This window comes from Galleria mellonella, unplaced genomic scaffold (genome assembly GCF_026898425.1).
Source record: "Galleria mellonella isolate WM207_F2 unplaced genomic scaffold, CSIRO_AGI_GalMel_v1 utg172, whole genome shotgun sequence".
NCBI classification, from domain to species: Eukaryota; Metazoa; Arthropoda; class Insecta; order Lepidoptera; family Pyralidae; genus Galleria; species Galleria mellonella.
This window is the reverse complement of record NW_026442015.1, coordinates 2,759,884-2,779,406: the sequence shown is the minus strand read 5'-3', so window position 1 is coordinate 2,779,406 and position 19,523 is coordinate 2,759,884. Positions and strand designations below refer to the sequence as shown.

At 32.4% G+C, this 19,523-nt stretch overlaps 1 protein-coding gene across 1 annotated transcript; it reads right to left on the bottom strand.

The window, feature by feature from the left end:
• Positions 1–2,804: 2,804 nt before the first annotated feature.
• On the bottom strand, positions 2,805–12,456 carry LOC113516303 (leucine-rich repeat neuronal protein 3-like). Its single transcript, XM_052893009.1, has 10 exons — positions 12,323–12,456; positions 10,925–10,997; positions 10,393–10,545; positions 8,709–8,926; positions 7,884–8,081; positions 6,772–6,971; positions 6,196–6,403; positions 4,863–5,044; positions 4,520–4,653; positions 2,805–4,397 (listed from the first exon to the last, which is right to left on the bottom strand). Exons 2-10 carry the CDS (start codon positions 10,989–10,991, stop codon positions 4,255–4,257), a joined length of 1,503 nt encoding a protein of 500 aa, XP_052748969.1. The 5' UTR covers positions 10,992–10,997; positions 12,323–12,456; the 3' UTR covers positions 2,805–4,254.
• Between the last annotated feature and the right edge of the window lie 7,067 nt (positions 12,457–19,523).

Below are 19,523 nucleotides of genomic sequence, written 5' to 3'. Positions count from 1 at the left end.
ATATAAAATGTATTTTCCAAAGAAGATATATCGTTTATGAATAAGTACAGCCACAAATTAAATGCTGCGGCGTTTTTTCGTCATTATGACAAAATCTGCTAACACTATGGGCATAAGACTAGTTGAGCCAAATGCTTGTTTAGTATGCAGTGTACAGTGAGGACCCTTGTTAATACACAAATATAATTTTTACTCAAAAGAATTAATTTCTTAGAATAATTTCCTAAAAAGTCTTAATCAGGGCTTTCGAGTGATTTAATCCTAGTTACAGATGCCAGCTATTATTTGCTGCTTCTAAGCTTTCAAGTTTGAGATATCTGAGCTTTAGGTTTTGAGGCATGCCACAATAAGAATCTGGTCCTATTTTGTAGTTTATTTGGGCACTTTTTGCCCTTTCCTTTGCTAATTGGTCCGTTGTTTCATTTCCATAAATGTTTGAGTGATCCATCTCAAGATAATGTTATATCTGCCAAGTCATTTAGTAACAATATGAAGTTGTTTATTAGTCTTATGTTATATATATGTATATATTTGCTATCAGATATCGCATTTATTTATTAGATAATTATAGTTATTCGACGTTGACTCAGTCTTCTAGCTTGTGAGTGTTGGAAATACATATCAAAACATTTTCTAATACCTTATGGCACGGAAAATTTACTATTACTTATACCATAGCACTCAGTGTTATTTCTCACGAGTTATCTATAAATTGGGTTTATCTTTCAAAACAGATTTATCTATATATGTACCTGCATGTAATAAACTTTGAACTGAACGATATTTTTAAAAATAATATAAGCGGTCTTAGTAAGAGCAATAAAAGTCAAAAGAATATTTTTTTGAATATTCCTTTTATACAACTTACAATGGCAAACAAGCTGACGGCCCACCTGATGGAAAGCGGTAACCGTCGCCTATAGACATGATACCCCCCATGCGTTGCCATTCCTGAGGACTCATGTGTTATTCCTCTGTACCCAGTAAATTCACGCCATATCCCACCCTTCAAACCGAAACACAGCCATGCAAACACAACTGCTTAACGGTTGAAACACAAGTTGGACAGAGGTACCCAAGCAATCGACTTTTGTATCTACAAAATCTCCCTCTCGCCAGACTGTCTATATATTTTCTAGACTCTAATACTCGAGCATAATTGAGGCAACTTACTCGTAAAGTATATCGCAGTACGAGAATGGTTCAGCGACTGCATCCTTACACGAGAAACCTTCTGCTCTCGCGAACAAATAAGTTTGCGAACTCCTACGTGTATTATACAGTAACATTGTAAAATGGTCTTTTCTGTGAAGTATTCCCTTTATAACCTAGGATCCTTCAAACGTCACGTGAAAAATTACTTTGTGAGCCGGCATAGTACGGCCAACGGTTGAGAATAGAACATGGACCATATTATTGTTCCTGTATTCATTTAGAATGACGTGGTCAAATGTCGCGCTACTATTAAAATAATCATCATCATCTTCCTACCCTTATTCCAATCATTTGGGGTCAGCGTAATATGATTTTATCCATATTAGAAAAAGATTTGGTTTTTAGTTTTACGACCGGCCACCTGCTTGACGTCAACCCTCTTTGGGAATTCATTTGTTGGTGGTTTCCGCCACCTACAGTATGGAGGAAAAGATTGAGGAAAAAAGGAAGGGAACGTTGGAAATGCGTAAAGGAAATTGGTGAATGAAAGGAATAAGGAACTTATGTGGGAAAGGAAAGGGGGGGGGGAGGACACTGCAGTTGTGGAAAGGACTGGAACACTGCAGCGGCTCGGGAGGCCGGGGTCGCATACCCGTATGCCCTTATTCTGACGCGCTATTAAAATACTATTATACTATTAAAATAATACAGCTGAATTTTATATATCATATCTTATTTGAGTGGCTTTTTATTGCAACATATAGTAATATTTTTGTAGGTATTATTATATCTGTATATATTTTACCGCCATACTCGATATTGTATACCTTTATTCTTGTATGATTAATGCTGTAAGATAGTATTAATGGAAGTTTTATATCAATGAACAATGATTTTTCTTTGACATAGCCATGGACCAGTTATGGGCCAATGGGCTTGTTAAAAAAAAGTGCAAACCGAATCATAACGTTTCATATAATAGTTGTATGTTACACCACACTAGTAGGTAGTTGAGACAAACAACCAGCGAATCTATCGACAGATATACTATATCTATCATATGTCTTACGATACAAAGAGAAAAGATTAGATTTTTTTAAACTTGGTCTGATGGTATACCCCGTTTACTATCAGGCGGGCCATATGCTCGTTTGCCACCATAGTAGTATAAAAAAAAAACTCTAATTCGTAACCAATTTTATTAATTCTTACACTTATTAAAAGCTGCATTTATTAACGCGTAACATGGGCTATATTTTATTTAAAAAAAAAAGTGAATTCCTGAGGTCACTAGATAAAACGTGACAAAAACTTTCTTCGACTTCTTCCCCCTTGCGGTTTGTGCGCGGTAACAAAAACATATATTTATCGCTAATTTCGCTTGTCACTTTATTACAGGAACATCTTTGACAGGACCAATTAACATGTGGTGAAGAATTGTCATCCGCCATTATCACTGATAGTGATGGCGAAGTATCTAATAAATAAAACTTTCGTAATTTTTTATCAAACTACGTTTATTTTATAAATATTTGCACGGTATGTGTATCTATATAAACATATATTTTATGTACATATTTTAAATAATTAGGTAAGTACAATTTTGGTTTCATAAAAATTTGGTGGGTGATTAAAAAAGGAAAAGTGAGTAGTGAAAAATGAATTTTAATAATAAATAAAGATTTGTAAATATAAAGCTTTGCTTAATCATATTACACCTATTTAGAATAATTGTTTCTAGGCTATAATTGTCTATTTTAAATCACAAAATACTGCATTCCAAACTTTAAATAATTCGTATGGATCTCTTTATAAAAAATTATGAACGATCTTTACAAGGAAAAAATTAAAAAAGTTATTTTTAAATTTGGAGGATCTATATTTTACATATATTACAAAAATAAAAATAAATAAATATAATTATTACAAAATTTAAAAGTCCAGTCTCTTTTCAAAATCGTTTTATATATTGTTTTATTTTAATATATTACTCAAAGTAAAACTCTCGACCTAGCTAACATAGTTAATATTTTTAATATGGCGAGAGACTCGCTTCCATAAAGAAATTATAATAATGATATGCATGTGCATTCAATATTATTTATACAATTTTATTCGTCTCTAAAAAAAGTACTAGCACTAAGTAGTTTAATTAAATTAATTATTGTGTACCTAAAATGTTTAAACTTACATCCGAACGAACCCTTTCACAATTCAAAGAAGTAACTACCGTCTTACCCTATCTTAAAAATTTTAGACAATAAATTTAAAAAATACAACTGGTTAGTAGTAGAATGTTAAAAAAAATCAATACATACAAATAACATATAGTTAATCCCTAATACTGTGTTTAATAAAATCGCACAAAAGACAACTTATATTAGTATTATTATTATTATTTTCAACAATTTTACTCGTTTATATAAATTAAATAATTAGTTTAGGGGCTTGGCCGATTTGTTCCAGATTTATTTACACTGGTAAAACTGATATAAATAATTATATAAACAGTACGACATGACTGTTAATATTTAATAACTTATTTTAATTGATGTTTAATTTAATTAATTTAAAAGAAATTATTATCGTAAAATAATATTTTATAAATTTGTTATTAAGAAGATTATTAAGATTATTGTGTCTATTTTAAAGAAGAATCTTCTATTTTGAGTATAGGTTATTCTGAAAATTTACGTCTGTTTTACCGCGTAGTTGCACAGTGTCAGTGACGGCCGATTCTTTTTTATAAAATAATCAATAAGCTTTTCGAAACTAAATTCAATCTAATAATTATCTTTACTAATATTATAAATGTGAAAGTTAGTTTGTTTATTTGTGACCTATTAGCGCATTAACGACTTGACCAATTATTATGAAATTACGCAAATTGTATAGGTTGTAGAAGGATATAGAAGGCTTCTTTTTATCCCGTTCAGAGAACATATCCCAGTCACGCGTACGAAGTCGCAGGTAAAAACTAGTAATTAATATTTTTTGACAACCAATTATTTTATTATATCAATAATTTACGTTTTGGATTTTTTTTATATCTTTTCAATAACGTGTTACTTTACTAAAAGGTAGAATTTTATTTGGGATTTATATATAATTGTCATCATCTGGTGCCCGTTTGTAGAAAGCACGAGAGACATCTCTCGGTCCTCGGAGGCCGATCCATGCGAAGTAACCATTTCTCCACATCAAGACTAGAGCCAACATCACTGGTACAGCTAACAGGACACCTGGAAGATGTTCATATTATTTTTAAAGATAATTTTGCAAATTTATTTAGATTTTTTTGTCTTTTTGTAAAAAAGGCTAAAGGAATTATAGTTGAGATTTACAGTAAATAAAGTGCACATACCAATAAGTAAGCCAAGAAGAATAGCACCATCTCTTTCTGGCCTGTTTCCGTACTTATCAAGGCATCTCATGTTGCGGTGGATATCATGAAGGTGCTTCATGGTATATCCACGCATTTCAATGGGCTCTTGACACCTGAAGTGTATAAAAAAAATACCAATAAAACGGAATAAAATAAAAAGAAATGTTTTAGTTTTGTGAGCTTTACCTTCTCGTAACCGACCGACTCTAATTAAATACTCGAATACCCATACGAGTATTTGTTCGAGTATCAGACTCGAGACAGGATTCGATTCCTTTTTAATAAATACCAAAATGCACATCATTTGTATGAAAATACTCACACAAGCTTCTCAGAAGCATTGACATTCAATGATTCAATGGTCGGCACTAAGTTGTCGACCATCCACTGCGTGGAACAATCGCATAGCAACGGGTTGTTGGACACGTCGACCGCGGTCAGAAGGTCCCAGCGAGCGAGCAGCCGAGAGTCTATCACTGACAAGTTGTTTGACTGGAGGTATAGCTAAAAACAATAATAAGATGTTCCCATTAATATCATCACCGACATTAGGTACAAAAAGATATTAAGGTAAGTAAGGTATTAGATCTTACAAAATGGCAATGCTAATTTTCCTCTTTTAAAAATACATCGCTAAACCAGTGATGAAATAATAAAAATTATATAGGAACTTGTAATATTCAGTTACAGACTTTTGGTAACAAAAATTTAAGTTCATCATCATCATCTTCCTACCCTTATCCCAATCATTTGGGGTCGGCGTAATATGATTTTATCCATATTACAAAAAGATTTGGTTTTTAGTTTTACGACCGGCCACCTGCCTGACGTCAACCCTCTTTGGGAAAAGTTTAAGTTAATTAATTTATTATATTATATTAATATTATAATCTATTTCTTTAAAATTTATTAATTTATTAAATATAATTAATTTTATATTGTTCTAAGTTAGTATGGGCACCCCATAATACTAATTTGGAACAATTGAAAAGTTAAATTTTCGAAAATAGTTGTATTTACTGGTAGAATATTCTTTTACAAAGATATTATTAATTTCTTTTTGACTTTATATAGGTAAGTCATTGTCATAAGCCTTTATACTCGTATTTAAAGACTACTTGTTCATTATACATGAGACCTCTAATATAACTACTTATATCAGAGGTTAATAGTTAAATTAAATAAGCTAAAATTAACTATTTATAAATTTTTATTTATACAACTTAGAATGGCAAACAAGCTGACGGCCCACCTGATGGAAAGTGGTAACCGTCGCCTATAAACATGAGCAGTACCATGGACATTACAGAGTATACTGTTTCGCCCAGGATACCCCCCATGCGTTGCCATTCCTGAGGACTCAGGTGTTATTCCTCTGTACCCAGTAAATTTACGCCATATCCCAACCTTCAAACCAAAACACAGCTATGCAAACACAACTGCTTCACAGTAGAAACACGAATGGGACAGAGGTACCCAAGCAACCGACTTTTGTACAAAGTCTCCCTCCCCTTCTAAATAAATACTAAGTAAGCTCGAAAAATGTACGTGCGGTCGTGCATCTTTGATTATATTATATCCAAGCAATACACTCAGATAATTGAAAAAAAAATTAAATACTATAAATAAAGGAGATAGTAGGTTGGATAAATAACCTCTTTTATCAATGGCCAATCGTAAGTCTCCCCTATATCATCAGGTCTTGCCAGTGCTTTGGGATCGATGACGGCCAGTTTTGGGTTGTAGCTCATATGAAGACTCTCTAACGACTCCAGGCCAGCGAGTGCACCTGCGCCGACCTGTCTCAAAGCTGGCATATTGCACATGTGTAATTCCTTCAGCTTACGAAGATTCGGGAAAGCACTGTAATAGGACGTAAGTTTCTCGAATAAGTAAATTTCTTTTTTGTTTTCCACTAGCGGCTATCTTTAATAATATTCTAAATATGAATTGATACCACTTGGCACTTTAACGGTTGTACCAATCACACAACATTGGGCATATATACGTTCTATTTAGAAAGGAGAAGGACTACTGTTTATTCTGGTCAATTAATATATCCTAGTCATGCGGACGAAGACGCGGATATAAACTAGTATTACAATAAAACTTATAAAGTTACAGTTTAGAGGATCTGTTTGTTACCTTTCTTATATTGTCAAATTTGATAAGTTAAAGACAGAAATTGATAGGTCAGGTCAGCTTTTAAATGTAGAATTACTGGTACTTACGGATAATCTTCAGAATTGGCAGTAATCTCAACTATCGGGTTCTGGTTCAAATTCAGGAACAGCAAGTTCTTGGTTTCCTCCAGCTCTTGAGGCACAGCTGTCAGTTTATTGTCGCTGATATCCAGCCGTTCTAAGTACCGGGGCGTGTGCAAGAACTTTTCTGGGATTTCTGTCAGTTGGCAAGAACGTAGTCGTAAGATCTGGAGAAGAAGGACATCATTAACATTAGTTTTTTTTTGGATGGGTGAAAATGGTATGGTAACCCCGCCTACGCTAATGGGATACGCTGGCGGAGCACCAGTGAAGGGTGATAGATGAGAATGAAAACAGGCCAGTTAGCCCATCATGATGAATTCATCAGGAATTAACCATGATAGTTTCCAGGGAGAACCGCGAGGAGGTCGACCTGGTTGGGTATATTGCTAGCAATGGGATTCTCAGTCTCCATTAGTAACTATCCCTTTCCCCCTACCGTAGATAGTTTGCGCCAAAATAAATCTCTGTTAATAGGAGTAGGTACTCTATTCAGAATTGAAGTTATTTATAAAAATAAAAATCATTAAACAATAAAGAGTTTTAATTCACTCATTCGAACTTACTAAATACGCCTAATCTTTGGGTTGGCTATCGTAGGATTTACTATCTATGATGTATAACATAATTATCTTTTTTTTTATACAACTTAGAATGCCAAGCAAGCTGACGGCCCACCTGATGGAAAGTGGTAACCGTCGCTTATAGACATGAGCAGTACCATGGACATAAAAGAGTATACTGTTTCGCCCATGATACTCCCCATGCGTTGCCATTCCTGAGGACTCAGATGCTATTCCTCTGTACCCTGTAAATTTTCGCCATATCTCACCCTTCAAACCGAAACACAGCCATGCAAACACAACTGCTTCACGGTAGAAACACGAGTGGGACAGAGGTACCCAAGCAATCAACTTTTACTTGCACAAAGTCTCCCTTTGGTGACTTACCACTTTCGACTATGGAATAGCAAGGTTACAACTCTAAAGACCTAAATGAAGCGTTTTAGCCTTCTTATGACTTTATAATAAAATATTAATTATTCATCTCACAAAAAAAAAACTAATAAAGGTATATACCTTTAACATGGGCAAACTAGAAATCGCGACTAATGTCACTTGATCTATGGTGGTTAGAGGATTCCCGCTCAGATCAAGCTCCTCCAGTTCTGGCAGATGCTCGAACATATCCTGATGTAGCGAGTGGAGGTCGTTGTACGCCAAGTTCAACTGTCTCATTGAGCTGAGCGGTTCGTATTCCTCGGGGGAGTAACGACCCTGGAATTAAAGATATAAAACATTATTGAATCATATTAATTAATTTGCCGTACCTATACTCTATACTATTATTCCCAGCATAGAATGGGCCACTCCTTCCCTTAAGGGTTCCATAGGTGTCGTAAGAGGTGACTAAGCAAACTTAATATTCGAGGAATGAACAGTAGTGTTTCTCTTAAAACATCACCAAAGCCTAACTGCGGTTGCCAACCCCGCCTGCCAAGCGTGCCAACTACAAGCAAAACCTCCCTTATAAGGGAGATCTATGCTCAGCAGTGGACAGTTAAATGAGATAAAAATATAATAAAATTAATCAATTATGTTAATTTATCGACTCGATCAACATGACTTCCACAAATTAAAAGAAAAAGGGCTTTTCTTTGTGTGATATCCGATTAAATATACAAACTTTAAATGTTTTTTAAGTAGTTCAAGGGAATATTTGTACAAAATTCATATGTATGAATAACTAGGGACACAACCTCGAATGTCCAGAGTCAACACAATTTAAAAAACATTCTTCCTAAATTATATAGTTCAAATTAGTATAGAACCTTAAACTTAAAAAAAAAAAAAACAATTTTATCGTAAAACTAACAAAATACAAGAACAAGTAATATTTATTACCTCAAAAGCATGCGGACTCAACTTTGCAGAAGTCAACTTATTATGACTTAAATCCAATGTGACCATTTCTTGTAAATCCTTGAAACTGGTATACTCTATGAACTGTATGCCACATCGGGAAAGGTTCAGCACTTTAATCGGCAGTTCAGCCATCAATGTTATATTTATAAAAGAATTGTCACTCATATCAACATGCGTCGGCTTCAGTACTTGCAGTGCTGTAAATAGTTATACAGTAATCAGGGTATGCAAGGAATTCACTGTAAATTTTGTTAACTAGTATACTAAACGTTTTTTTTATACCACTGAGGTGGCAAACAAGCATACGGCCCACCTGATGGTAAGCGGTTACCGTAGCCTATGAACGCCTGCAATACCAGTGGCATTACGCGCGCGTTGCCGACCCTGAAGAAACCTCTTTACCCCCTTTACATTTAAATTAGGTTTAGCCCGAAAATGAATTATACAGAACGCTAACTGAAAATAAATAAAAAGCTCGCTACGCTCATAGCGTGGAGTCATTAAGATCCTGAATGAGGTGAGTCGACGACCGGGGGGGAATGGGATTATTAGTAATAAGTCGAACAGCCTCACAGCCTAGTAATATACACCAAAATATTAATCGTGCTTAATTATTGATGACTTGGTCATTATGGGCCAACTGACCTGCTTGCATCTTCACCTATCATCTCTCAATGGTGTCTCGCCATCGTTTACCGATAGCTCAGGCAGGGTTGTCATTTCATTTTCACCTATTAAAAAGAAAGAGTCAACGACCGACGGGGCGCAGATCGTCGCCCCACGCTTAGTAGTTAGTGTAATAATCTAATATGGATGACACCCTCTGGTCACAGCTCTGATGTCAAGAGTCTTCATAATATACAGAGACTTAATCGCTTATAACAAATAAGAATCATAAAAAATATGTATTTCGCCAAAAAATAATTTAAGTTTTGTTTCACAAACACATAGGCGTGGAAGAAAGTGATTGTTAGTAAAAGGATGTAACTGTCCAATTACCAGCAATATACTCTGTCAATTCGACTCCACGTAGTCTTTGAAAATATTGTGCTGAATTTCAGGTGTATTCATCACGATTGGCTAACTGGTCAGCTTTCACTGCCGCCTATCATACCTCACTAGTGCCCCGCCAGCGTTTACCGTTACCGCAGGCGGTCTTACCATTTCATTATCATCCGTTAAAAAAATACTATCAGTTGCAAAAACTACAATCAATATTTGTCTTCAGTGGTTAATGTAAACTGCGCAAAAATTTTCGTTATAAATGCGTTCACGTTTACGTAGAAAAGTTTGTTTGGTATAAAAAATAAATAAATCTATCATACTCTTTATTGTTTCTTAAAAGGTTACAGTAGTAAACTTATTGTAGATACAAACAATTACAAGAAAAGATTATACTGAGAAAACAATGGGCGGCCTTATCGCTAAAAGCGATCTCTCCAGGCAACTCTTGAATGGTATAATTAGAGTTTCCGAAACTATCCGCTAGAGGCGCAGCTAAGTTTTCAATATAATTTATCGACGTTAACACTGACGCAGTAGTCAAGTAAATCTGTTTTGAAACTCACACCACACAAACTCACACCTTGAACTTGTTATTTGTATCTCATAACATACACACAAAATGTGATTTTTGTAGTCACTTGAAAATATTATAACTTACCTTCCCATTCGCTCTTTTCAAAGAATTTCGTCAATCCTTGATCTGCGCAGTCTACTTTTTGATCCTTACATTTGCACTTTCTGCATATTCCTGATTCTGAAGCTATGTTAACATCCGTTGAAGATTCCGTCGTTGTTTCCGCTACTTCTCCATCTATAAAATATTGTTTCTTCTATTGAATAACAGATGTCGCTAGCGTAAACGAAACTAAATTCCATTGCCGCTAGCCGTTCGTTGTTAATATATAGAATATTCACCTTTACTTATGTAAAGGGTGAATATTCTACCAAATTTTGTTCAATTTCGTTCAGTCGTTTAAATATGAGTAGTAATTATTAGTCAAATTATAATTTATTAAATATATATATATATATATATATATATATATATATATATATATATATATATATATATATATATATATATATATATATATATATATATATATATATATATAATAATGAAGCAGATATAAAGGTATCAAATTTCATTCAATAAACTCGATAATATAAAAACAGATGTCGCTACTTACTATCCTGACAACTAATTGTAGCCATAAAAATGGCTAAAACAAAGCAGGTCAATAAACGCTTGCCCATATCGCCCTGAAAATTGAAATAAATCAAGAAGTATATATATTTTTCAATATAATATCAACAGTATCACACATAACTAAAATAGGTTATCACTAGATAATATTATCTTTATTGATTGTCGTTTTATACAGAACGGATTTTATAGGACTATAGAGGAAAAAATATTATGATATATATTTTAATAAGTATTATTATTAACCGTTCCAGATCTTGGTAGATGATGTTTTAATTAAAATCCTATTTACTCGTATCCTATTCCTATATTTGATTTATTACTCACTAGCTTTCACCCGTGATTTCGTCAGTGTGAAAGACATATGTTTACTGACTGGGTGAAAAGTAGTCTATACGTATAGCTTTTCCATTTCATATAACACGCGTATACCACATTTTTTAGTAATTGGTTCAGCCGTTAAGACGCTAAGAGGTAACAAACTCACTTTCATATTTGTGAGTAGGGAATTAAAAATACTGCAAAATAACTCAAATCTAGGTAAATATACCTAGTAATAGCTAGTTATCTAGATACTAAACTTTGATACAAAACAGCCACATTACATATCGATAAAAATTAATCACTTTATTCATTACTTTCTTAATTATTTTAATTTCATTCATTTTTCATTCATTTACTAATATAATGTAGTTAACCAAATACAAGTTAGAAGTCCAATCAATTAATTACATTTAAAGTTAATTAATTACATTTGTACAAACAAACGAAAGGATAACATAAATACAAAGTCATTTATACAATACTTCTTAAACTTTCATTATTTATTAATAATATTTGAAATTGACAACTGATGGAGAATAACGGTGAGTGGCGACCGCATATAGGCAAACACAGCGTAGGACGACCCACCACTATATCAAGTAACTATCTCAAATACATTGCAAGGAGTCAATCAACGCAAATATGTAAGCAGTGGACAGTTACAGAGACAGAACAGTGAACAGTGGCAGTGAGTTTACAGGGTACAGAGTAACACCTTAGTCCTCAGGAATGGCAACGCTTAGGGGGTATAATGGGCGAAACAGTATACTCTGTTATATCCATGGTACTGCTCATGTCTATAGGCGACGGTTACCACTTTCCATCAGGTGGGCCGTCAGCTTGTTTGCCATTCTAAGTTACATAAAAAATTGTCCTTCCATTATCCAAATCATTATCTTTTTAAACCGTACTTGAATGTTACTGCGCAGAAATATATAGTTGTACCTATAGTTATCTTGTTTTGTTTTTATCATCACTTAATCGTGATACTAATTTATTATATAAGAAAATAGATAATACAATTTCGTTAATATTTTTATTGCACTAAAAAACTTACCTTTTTTGCACTGTTGCCTTATAATTAAAATAAAATACTCATTAATTACAATAGTGTTACACTTTCATGTATTATGAACAAAGCGTAATGTTACATCCACAATCTCAAACTGACTTCAACAGTTTGTTTGTATATTATCTCTATATCAGTATTATCAGTATTTTTATCTATGAGATTACGAAGTATTTGTTCGAAAAAAATAACACAGTATGTGACAAAGACGAAAGATAAAAAAATTATACGTAGATTTGTGAATAATGGTTGTGAACATTATAATAATTATTTATAGTTGTTTTATAATTATTGATGGTGGTAAAAAAGTATACAACTTATGTATATGATAAACTGTTAACGTGACCTATGGATATTTGCAAAAACAGCGGTGTGATGTACTCGTTGTCAACACTAAAGAAATCTTCCTTTTTTCTCATATTTGGCTATCCTAACGCCAATTTCTTACTGTGTAGGCAGAGGCTCAAATAGCGAAGACTTTTAACCTTTTTGATTGTATTCTATCATTAACTTTCATTTTATTTTGCAACAACTACAAAATTATTTTTGTTTGTTATCGTAGTATCTATTTATGTGAAGCTATTACTAGCTTTACATAGATAACTACTGTTCTCATTACCTGTAGTTGTATTGACGCCGTGTCAGGATGTTGCTTTGCGTTAATGAAACCCCGAGTTCGAATCCCGGTCGTTAAGTTCCCTAAAATATGATTGAATGCAGTGATGGCTAGCTCATCTATCAAACACGTGAATGGATGCTGCATGTGAGGATTGGTCAGCTCATGTTTACTTCTTTATTTTACATTAAATAATACATATAAATACAACTTAATGCTAATTACAGTCGCAGTAACCTTACAAATCTAAAAAGATATCTGATTCTCGTATATAACAATTTGAAAAGAGTGACTGTTGAGTTCCTTGCGGGTTCTTTTTAGTAAACAACATTCTGAACTTAGCAGAAGAATCATAAAAAATTGACAATTTAAAAGAGCTTGTCTGTTTGAATAAAGATTCTAAACTTTTACAGTATGCCTTATTGGTAGGATTCTGCAACTCGTACATGCTTCAGTATGAAAAATATAATGTCATTTACAGCGTTTTTTAAATATACTATAGGTGTATACCAAAACGTTTTATCAATAAACAAGTATGCGATACTTACAATTGATTACTCAGAATAATTCCTAGAATAATGTATTACAAGTATGAATATTATAGCCGGACATGTTAATCGTATCTGGTATAACATTAAACCCGCAAGGAAATAAAAATATCCGAAAAAAATTAACTGTTATTTATTAAATGTGAAACAGGTCACCTTACTCCTACAATATAATGAATAAAGCAAGCTAAAATATTCTAGAATAAACCACAAATCTCTAAAATAGTAGATGATTTGAGATAATTTATTAATTAAGGTAGAGAGCTTTGGCGGTTGATTCTTTTTGACAAGCTTAATAGAAACGTTGCATGAAGATATATGTATATTCTGAAACTCTATAGTAATTTAATATTAGTATGAAGAAATATACTAATATTAAATAAAAACTTGCAAACTTCATATCACGCCCTGAATGAGTAATACTTGCTGATAATCAGATAACAGAATTATCTAAAACAAAATGCCCGAAGCATTTAAACTTTAAACACTTGAGCCTTCACAGAAAAGTGTGCCTTATTGGTTCGGTTGTTACATTTACCTTACAATAAAATACGAATAATAATTATGGTCAGTTAATAGAGAGCTTTGCTTTTTTAGAACATTTTCAATACATTTTAATGAACAAGACGGGTCATGCTATAGTGGCCGTCAGTGTACACTAACAAGTCCCAAAGGAGCGTAATCCGATGCCCGACATCTAGCGGCGAGTAGGATAATCACTTGATAATTGACGTAAAGTACACGTTGACGACAAAATGCGGGAAATTGGCCTAAATGAGGCGACTTGGTAACATTACTCGTACATAGATAGATAAGTGGCAAATAATAATAAAATTAGACTGTATTTCAATAACATTAATAAACTGTTTTATAAAATTATTACAGTTTAATTAAGTAACTGGTAAGACAATTTATTTCTAAAGTATAGTCGTAAGTACCTATACATGTTTATATATTCATGTAAAGAAAATAAACATAAAATATAATAAAACATAATTATATAATATAAAAACGATAATTACCACTTTCTATCATGTGAACCGTTAACTTATTATTTGCTATTATAAAACTATATATTACTCAAAGAGTTAATAATATTTGTGTCATTACTTTACGTGTATAGTTAAAAACTTGTATTTGTAATTACAAAAAAAAAATACGAGCATTTTAAAAAATAATCTAAATACATACACTTATATTGTTTTAACAGCTTCCTGTAAGTCGCTAAGAGCCGCTTGAAAGAAGTGACAAGCCGTAACAAGGAACCTGCTAGGGTTGTCTCTCTTTAATCTTGATTTATAAAAATAAACATAATTTATTCAAACTAGCTTTATTAATGAAATTTGTTAAATGTGTAGGTATTATTTGCTCGAACTTGAGAAGCAAGGTTTTAATTCCGATAAAAAGTCATATTATGTATATAAATATGGACGACATTATGGATTATATTACGGACGATATTAAACAATGAGATTAAAGGAAAATTACTTAAAATAATAAATAAAGAAAAATCAGTTTCTCGAAGGTTGACTGTAAGAGATCCCTTTATGAGATAAATCCGCCTTTGCATATTAAATGTTTTAATGTGTCCAATATAAATTATGCACAATAAAGACTTTACAATTACAATAACTATAATGAAGATAACTACAGAAAACAGACTACTTTCAGTCTATCGATAAACTGTTACAATCTATTAATAAGCTCCTTAAAAAATGACCAAATTTTACAAAATATTCACTACAATTCACACGTGAAATAAAATTAAACAATTTACTTAATTTTATTCATATTTATCTTTCTGTTTTGGCAACCCTTAGAGGTAAGTACGTATGTTCACGAGATATCAGATTACGAGACGCCCCTCGCTTTGTAGCTTGACAACTACAAGTGATGCCGAAGTACGCTACTAGTTAAAAACGTCTCTTTCGTGTTATTTGAATAAAGCATTATTTTATTAATATACTGAAAATATTTTTTTAAGTATCGACGTTCATTCTTCTTAATCATCCTATTTTCTCTTCTACTCTCCTCCCTCTTCCTTGATTTCCTTAAAAGTAGAAAATACAAGAATCATTTTAATTCAGATATTTTAATGCTGTAGCTAAAGCTGTTCATTTTTAGTGGTATTGCGATTTCAGTTTTTATTTTATTTTTTTAATTATAAGGTTAAATTTGATTATTTAACTACGGAATCCTAAAAAACTCCATTGGGACTTGAAAACTGGTAAAAGGATTGGTACGTACTAACCTTGCACCGTCGTAAGTCAATTAACTTGGAAAGGTTAAAAACTACCGTGGGAGGTGACATTTGCCGTAGTAACAAGGGGACAATTTGGCGTTATAGATGGGTAAAACGATAAACGCTCTTAATGGATAGTTTTCTGCTATGATGGGTGTCCTTCAGTGTAATGACCCTTAATATTTTGATACATGTTAATACGAATTCTAAAAAGAATTATAAATATATAAATAGGCCTAAATATTGACTTTTAGTACACAATATCATTTAAACACAAACTATACTGAATCTTATATTGAATACTAAATAAATAATAGACAAATAGGCATGAATAGATTTTTTAATAATACATAAAAAATACCGGTTTAGATTCTAGGTGGTTTATTTCTCTATCTCTAATGCCCGATCCAATGCAGCAAAAACGAAGGCATTTTGAATTCATTAGAAGCAAACTTACTAATTTGATCATCATCATCATCATATCAGCCTTTAACTATCCACCGCTGTACATAAGCCTCCCCCTTGGGGGGGTTTTACTAGTAGTTGCCACGCTTAGCAGGCAGATTGGCGACCTCAGTGGCATTCAGGCTTTAGAGATATTTTAATAGGGACGCTGTTGCCCATTTCTCGGCCTTCCTTAGTCGACTCTTACGACACTCACGGGATACAAAAGGGTTTCTATTCTATGCCGGAACCACACGGCCAATTTGAGCATAATGTCTATTATTACGCATAGAATCTAGATTAACTTTGGATAAATATGAATACATATTTAAATTATGATTATATATTAAATATTTAATACGTAAGTGAATCTATTAACGATAAGAAAATTGTTTTGATTAGGTACTACAATATTATTGTTGTAGCGACTTTCAGTATAGGAATTTTAAATTAATTACACAGGATAAGGGCGTTGACCTTTGTAATTAATTTTATCTTTGTACCTATATATAAATTACTTTCATTATTTACAAATTATTTAATAATAAATGTCAAAATATGCTCGTCAACTTCACAAAGTTTTGCATTTATTATTAAGCAGAACTTGTACTAAAATAGCACCCCACTTCGATCGTCTCTAATCTAACAAAATTGCATTTAATACCTTACAATATTTTCCCAAATAAACTTAATTTGTCGTGTAATAGTTTGGACAGGTCTATTATTTCGCACTGAGGGGTTGATTTGTTCAGTTTATTAAATTTGTCGACATGAAGCGGTGTCATTATAGCTCTTAGAAGTTATCATCAAAATGATCTCACTAGGGGTTTTAATATAAACAGATTTGCACAGAGCGAGCTAAATATATATACATTGATGCTTTGTTACAGTATTAGTATGAGATATTAAGATCCTAAATGAGTACTTTTTAAATTAATACATATAAGTGGTGATGGTGTAATGATATGAGAGGTTGTAGTAAAGTATGATAGGTAAAAATCATGTTAATGAATTTATGAAAAATTAACGACGATTATTCCAGGAAAGACTAAACTAATATTAACTAACTATTACTAATAATTAATAATCTAATCTCTTCTTTCTTATTACAGTAGGTTTACTTAAGTATAGTATAATTAAGTAATGAAAACATATAGATATTGATCAATTTTGATATAAATAGCTCCTATTTTAAATAAAAAAGGAATATTGAAAATGGACCTAAGAAGACATCTATATCTTACATGCCTAATACATAATATGGTACAAAAGAAAAAACCAAAGTAGGTCTATGACAAATTCTCCTGGATGAGAGATTTACATCCTCTTAATAAGAGTGGAAGCGTGTTATCATTTCCTATGCATAGGAAGACGGCAACCAGAGAAAGCTTTAAGTTCTCCACGGCTAAATCTGGAACGATTTGCCTTCGCCTCTGTGTGGGAAAATGTACGAGCTCAGCTTCAAATATAGACTAAAACGAGTACTATTGGAGAAACAAAATAAAGAAGAGCATAATTATCGGTAATATCTAATTCTCAATACGATATTGCCCTTATATATGTGCCAAATGTGAGCCCAACTGATAATTTTTCTTTCCTTTTTATCTAGTGCTAGCACCCACACTTATCCCTAAGAGATAGACATATACCATGGCGGACTTTTTTGTTGACCTTTTTAAGTTGTACAATACTGTAGTAGATTATTTTGATTTATCTCGTGGGGTTCAGCCAGCGTTTGTAAGCGCAAAAAAAATGTGTTTATTTACGACATCACATTAGATACCTCTAAATTTGTCAGTGTTCCTCCACTATATTATGCATGTATTATACAAACCTTCCTCTTGAATCACTCTATCTACTAAAAAAAACCACTTCAAAATCTGTTGCGTAGTTTTAAAGATTTAAGCATACATAGGGACAGGCAGACAGCGACAGCGACTTTGTTTTACACTATGTAGTGAAACTACCTAAGAAATAATTTTTATAACAAGCAATTACAGTTGTACACATTTGCATTTTTGTTGTATTTTATTAAGAGAGGGACTGGCTGAAAACCAGCGCTGTGCAGCTGTACACATTGTACTGGGACATGTAGCTAAGCCATTTCCTGGAATAAATTTTTATATTGTTGTTTTCCAATAAATATATAATATATAAAGAATATTTGCAATTTTCTTTTGTTTATTATACCATTATGTAAAATAAATATTTAGTTATATAATTAGATATATATAACCAATTACCATGATGTATCATATTATACTTAATTGCACACTAAGGAGTTTAAACCGGTTCAATCCAGCTCTAAGTGGATCAAAGCGACGCGTTCCTAGCCCAATAACGTCGAATTACGTACTACCCACATACCATTAAATCTGCGTATTGTATTTTGAACTGTATCACAAGAGGTGTTGAGATTACAAAGACAGTATTGCATTTATTCAACAATAGACACGTATATTGAATCATGGGGGCGATGACAACTCTTTTAATTTGGGCACAGGAGCTTTAGATATTGAAGTGATTTGATTATTGGATGGATGAATGTACACTGTATTACTTGTATTATTATTTATTGTATAATATTGAGCTTAAATAAATAAATTTGTTAATAGTTTATATAATTGTATATATATACTATGGATCGGGTATTACTTTTTTAATTTCTTTGTATAAGAAACTATCTAAAAAATAAAAATAAAATTTAATAACAGAAATAGATAGTATTTATGTGACTAAATTTTAGCAAACACAGAATATTTTATATACTAAATAATGTAGATACAGTGACCCTTAGATATAAAATATGCCTACATTATTATGCTAAATAATTAAAGTAATACTAGTTTTCTATGCAGCAAAAAAAAAATACATTAAAATAGACTATTTTTCTTAAACGATGAGATAATAATTGTCACGTTTCATTCGATTAAATACATGTTATCTTGGTTAATTTTGTATTAACCTATCCACCACCTATAGGGCGGTGCACTTTTTTCGGTACCTTTATACAGGTGCCACGTCTGGATATAATCACATTGAAATGCCATATAGCTATTATGCCGTCTGCCCTTTTTTCTTTAGCTATTGCCAAAGCTTTTATTAGTTTTATAGGATCTTAACAAGAGTTAAACTGCTATGAGATTCCATACCGTCTATCTATTAGGCTATCGGGAAATAACTTTTATATTTAGATATTTTTGATGTTCTGCCTGGATTTTTTTTATTAAACTTAGCATGGCAAACAAGCTAATGGCTCACCTGATGGAAACCTGTACCCAGTAAATTCACAGTGTTATTTAAGAGTTAAGAATTTCTGAAACGAATTTCATTCATTAA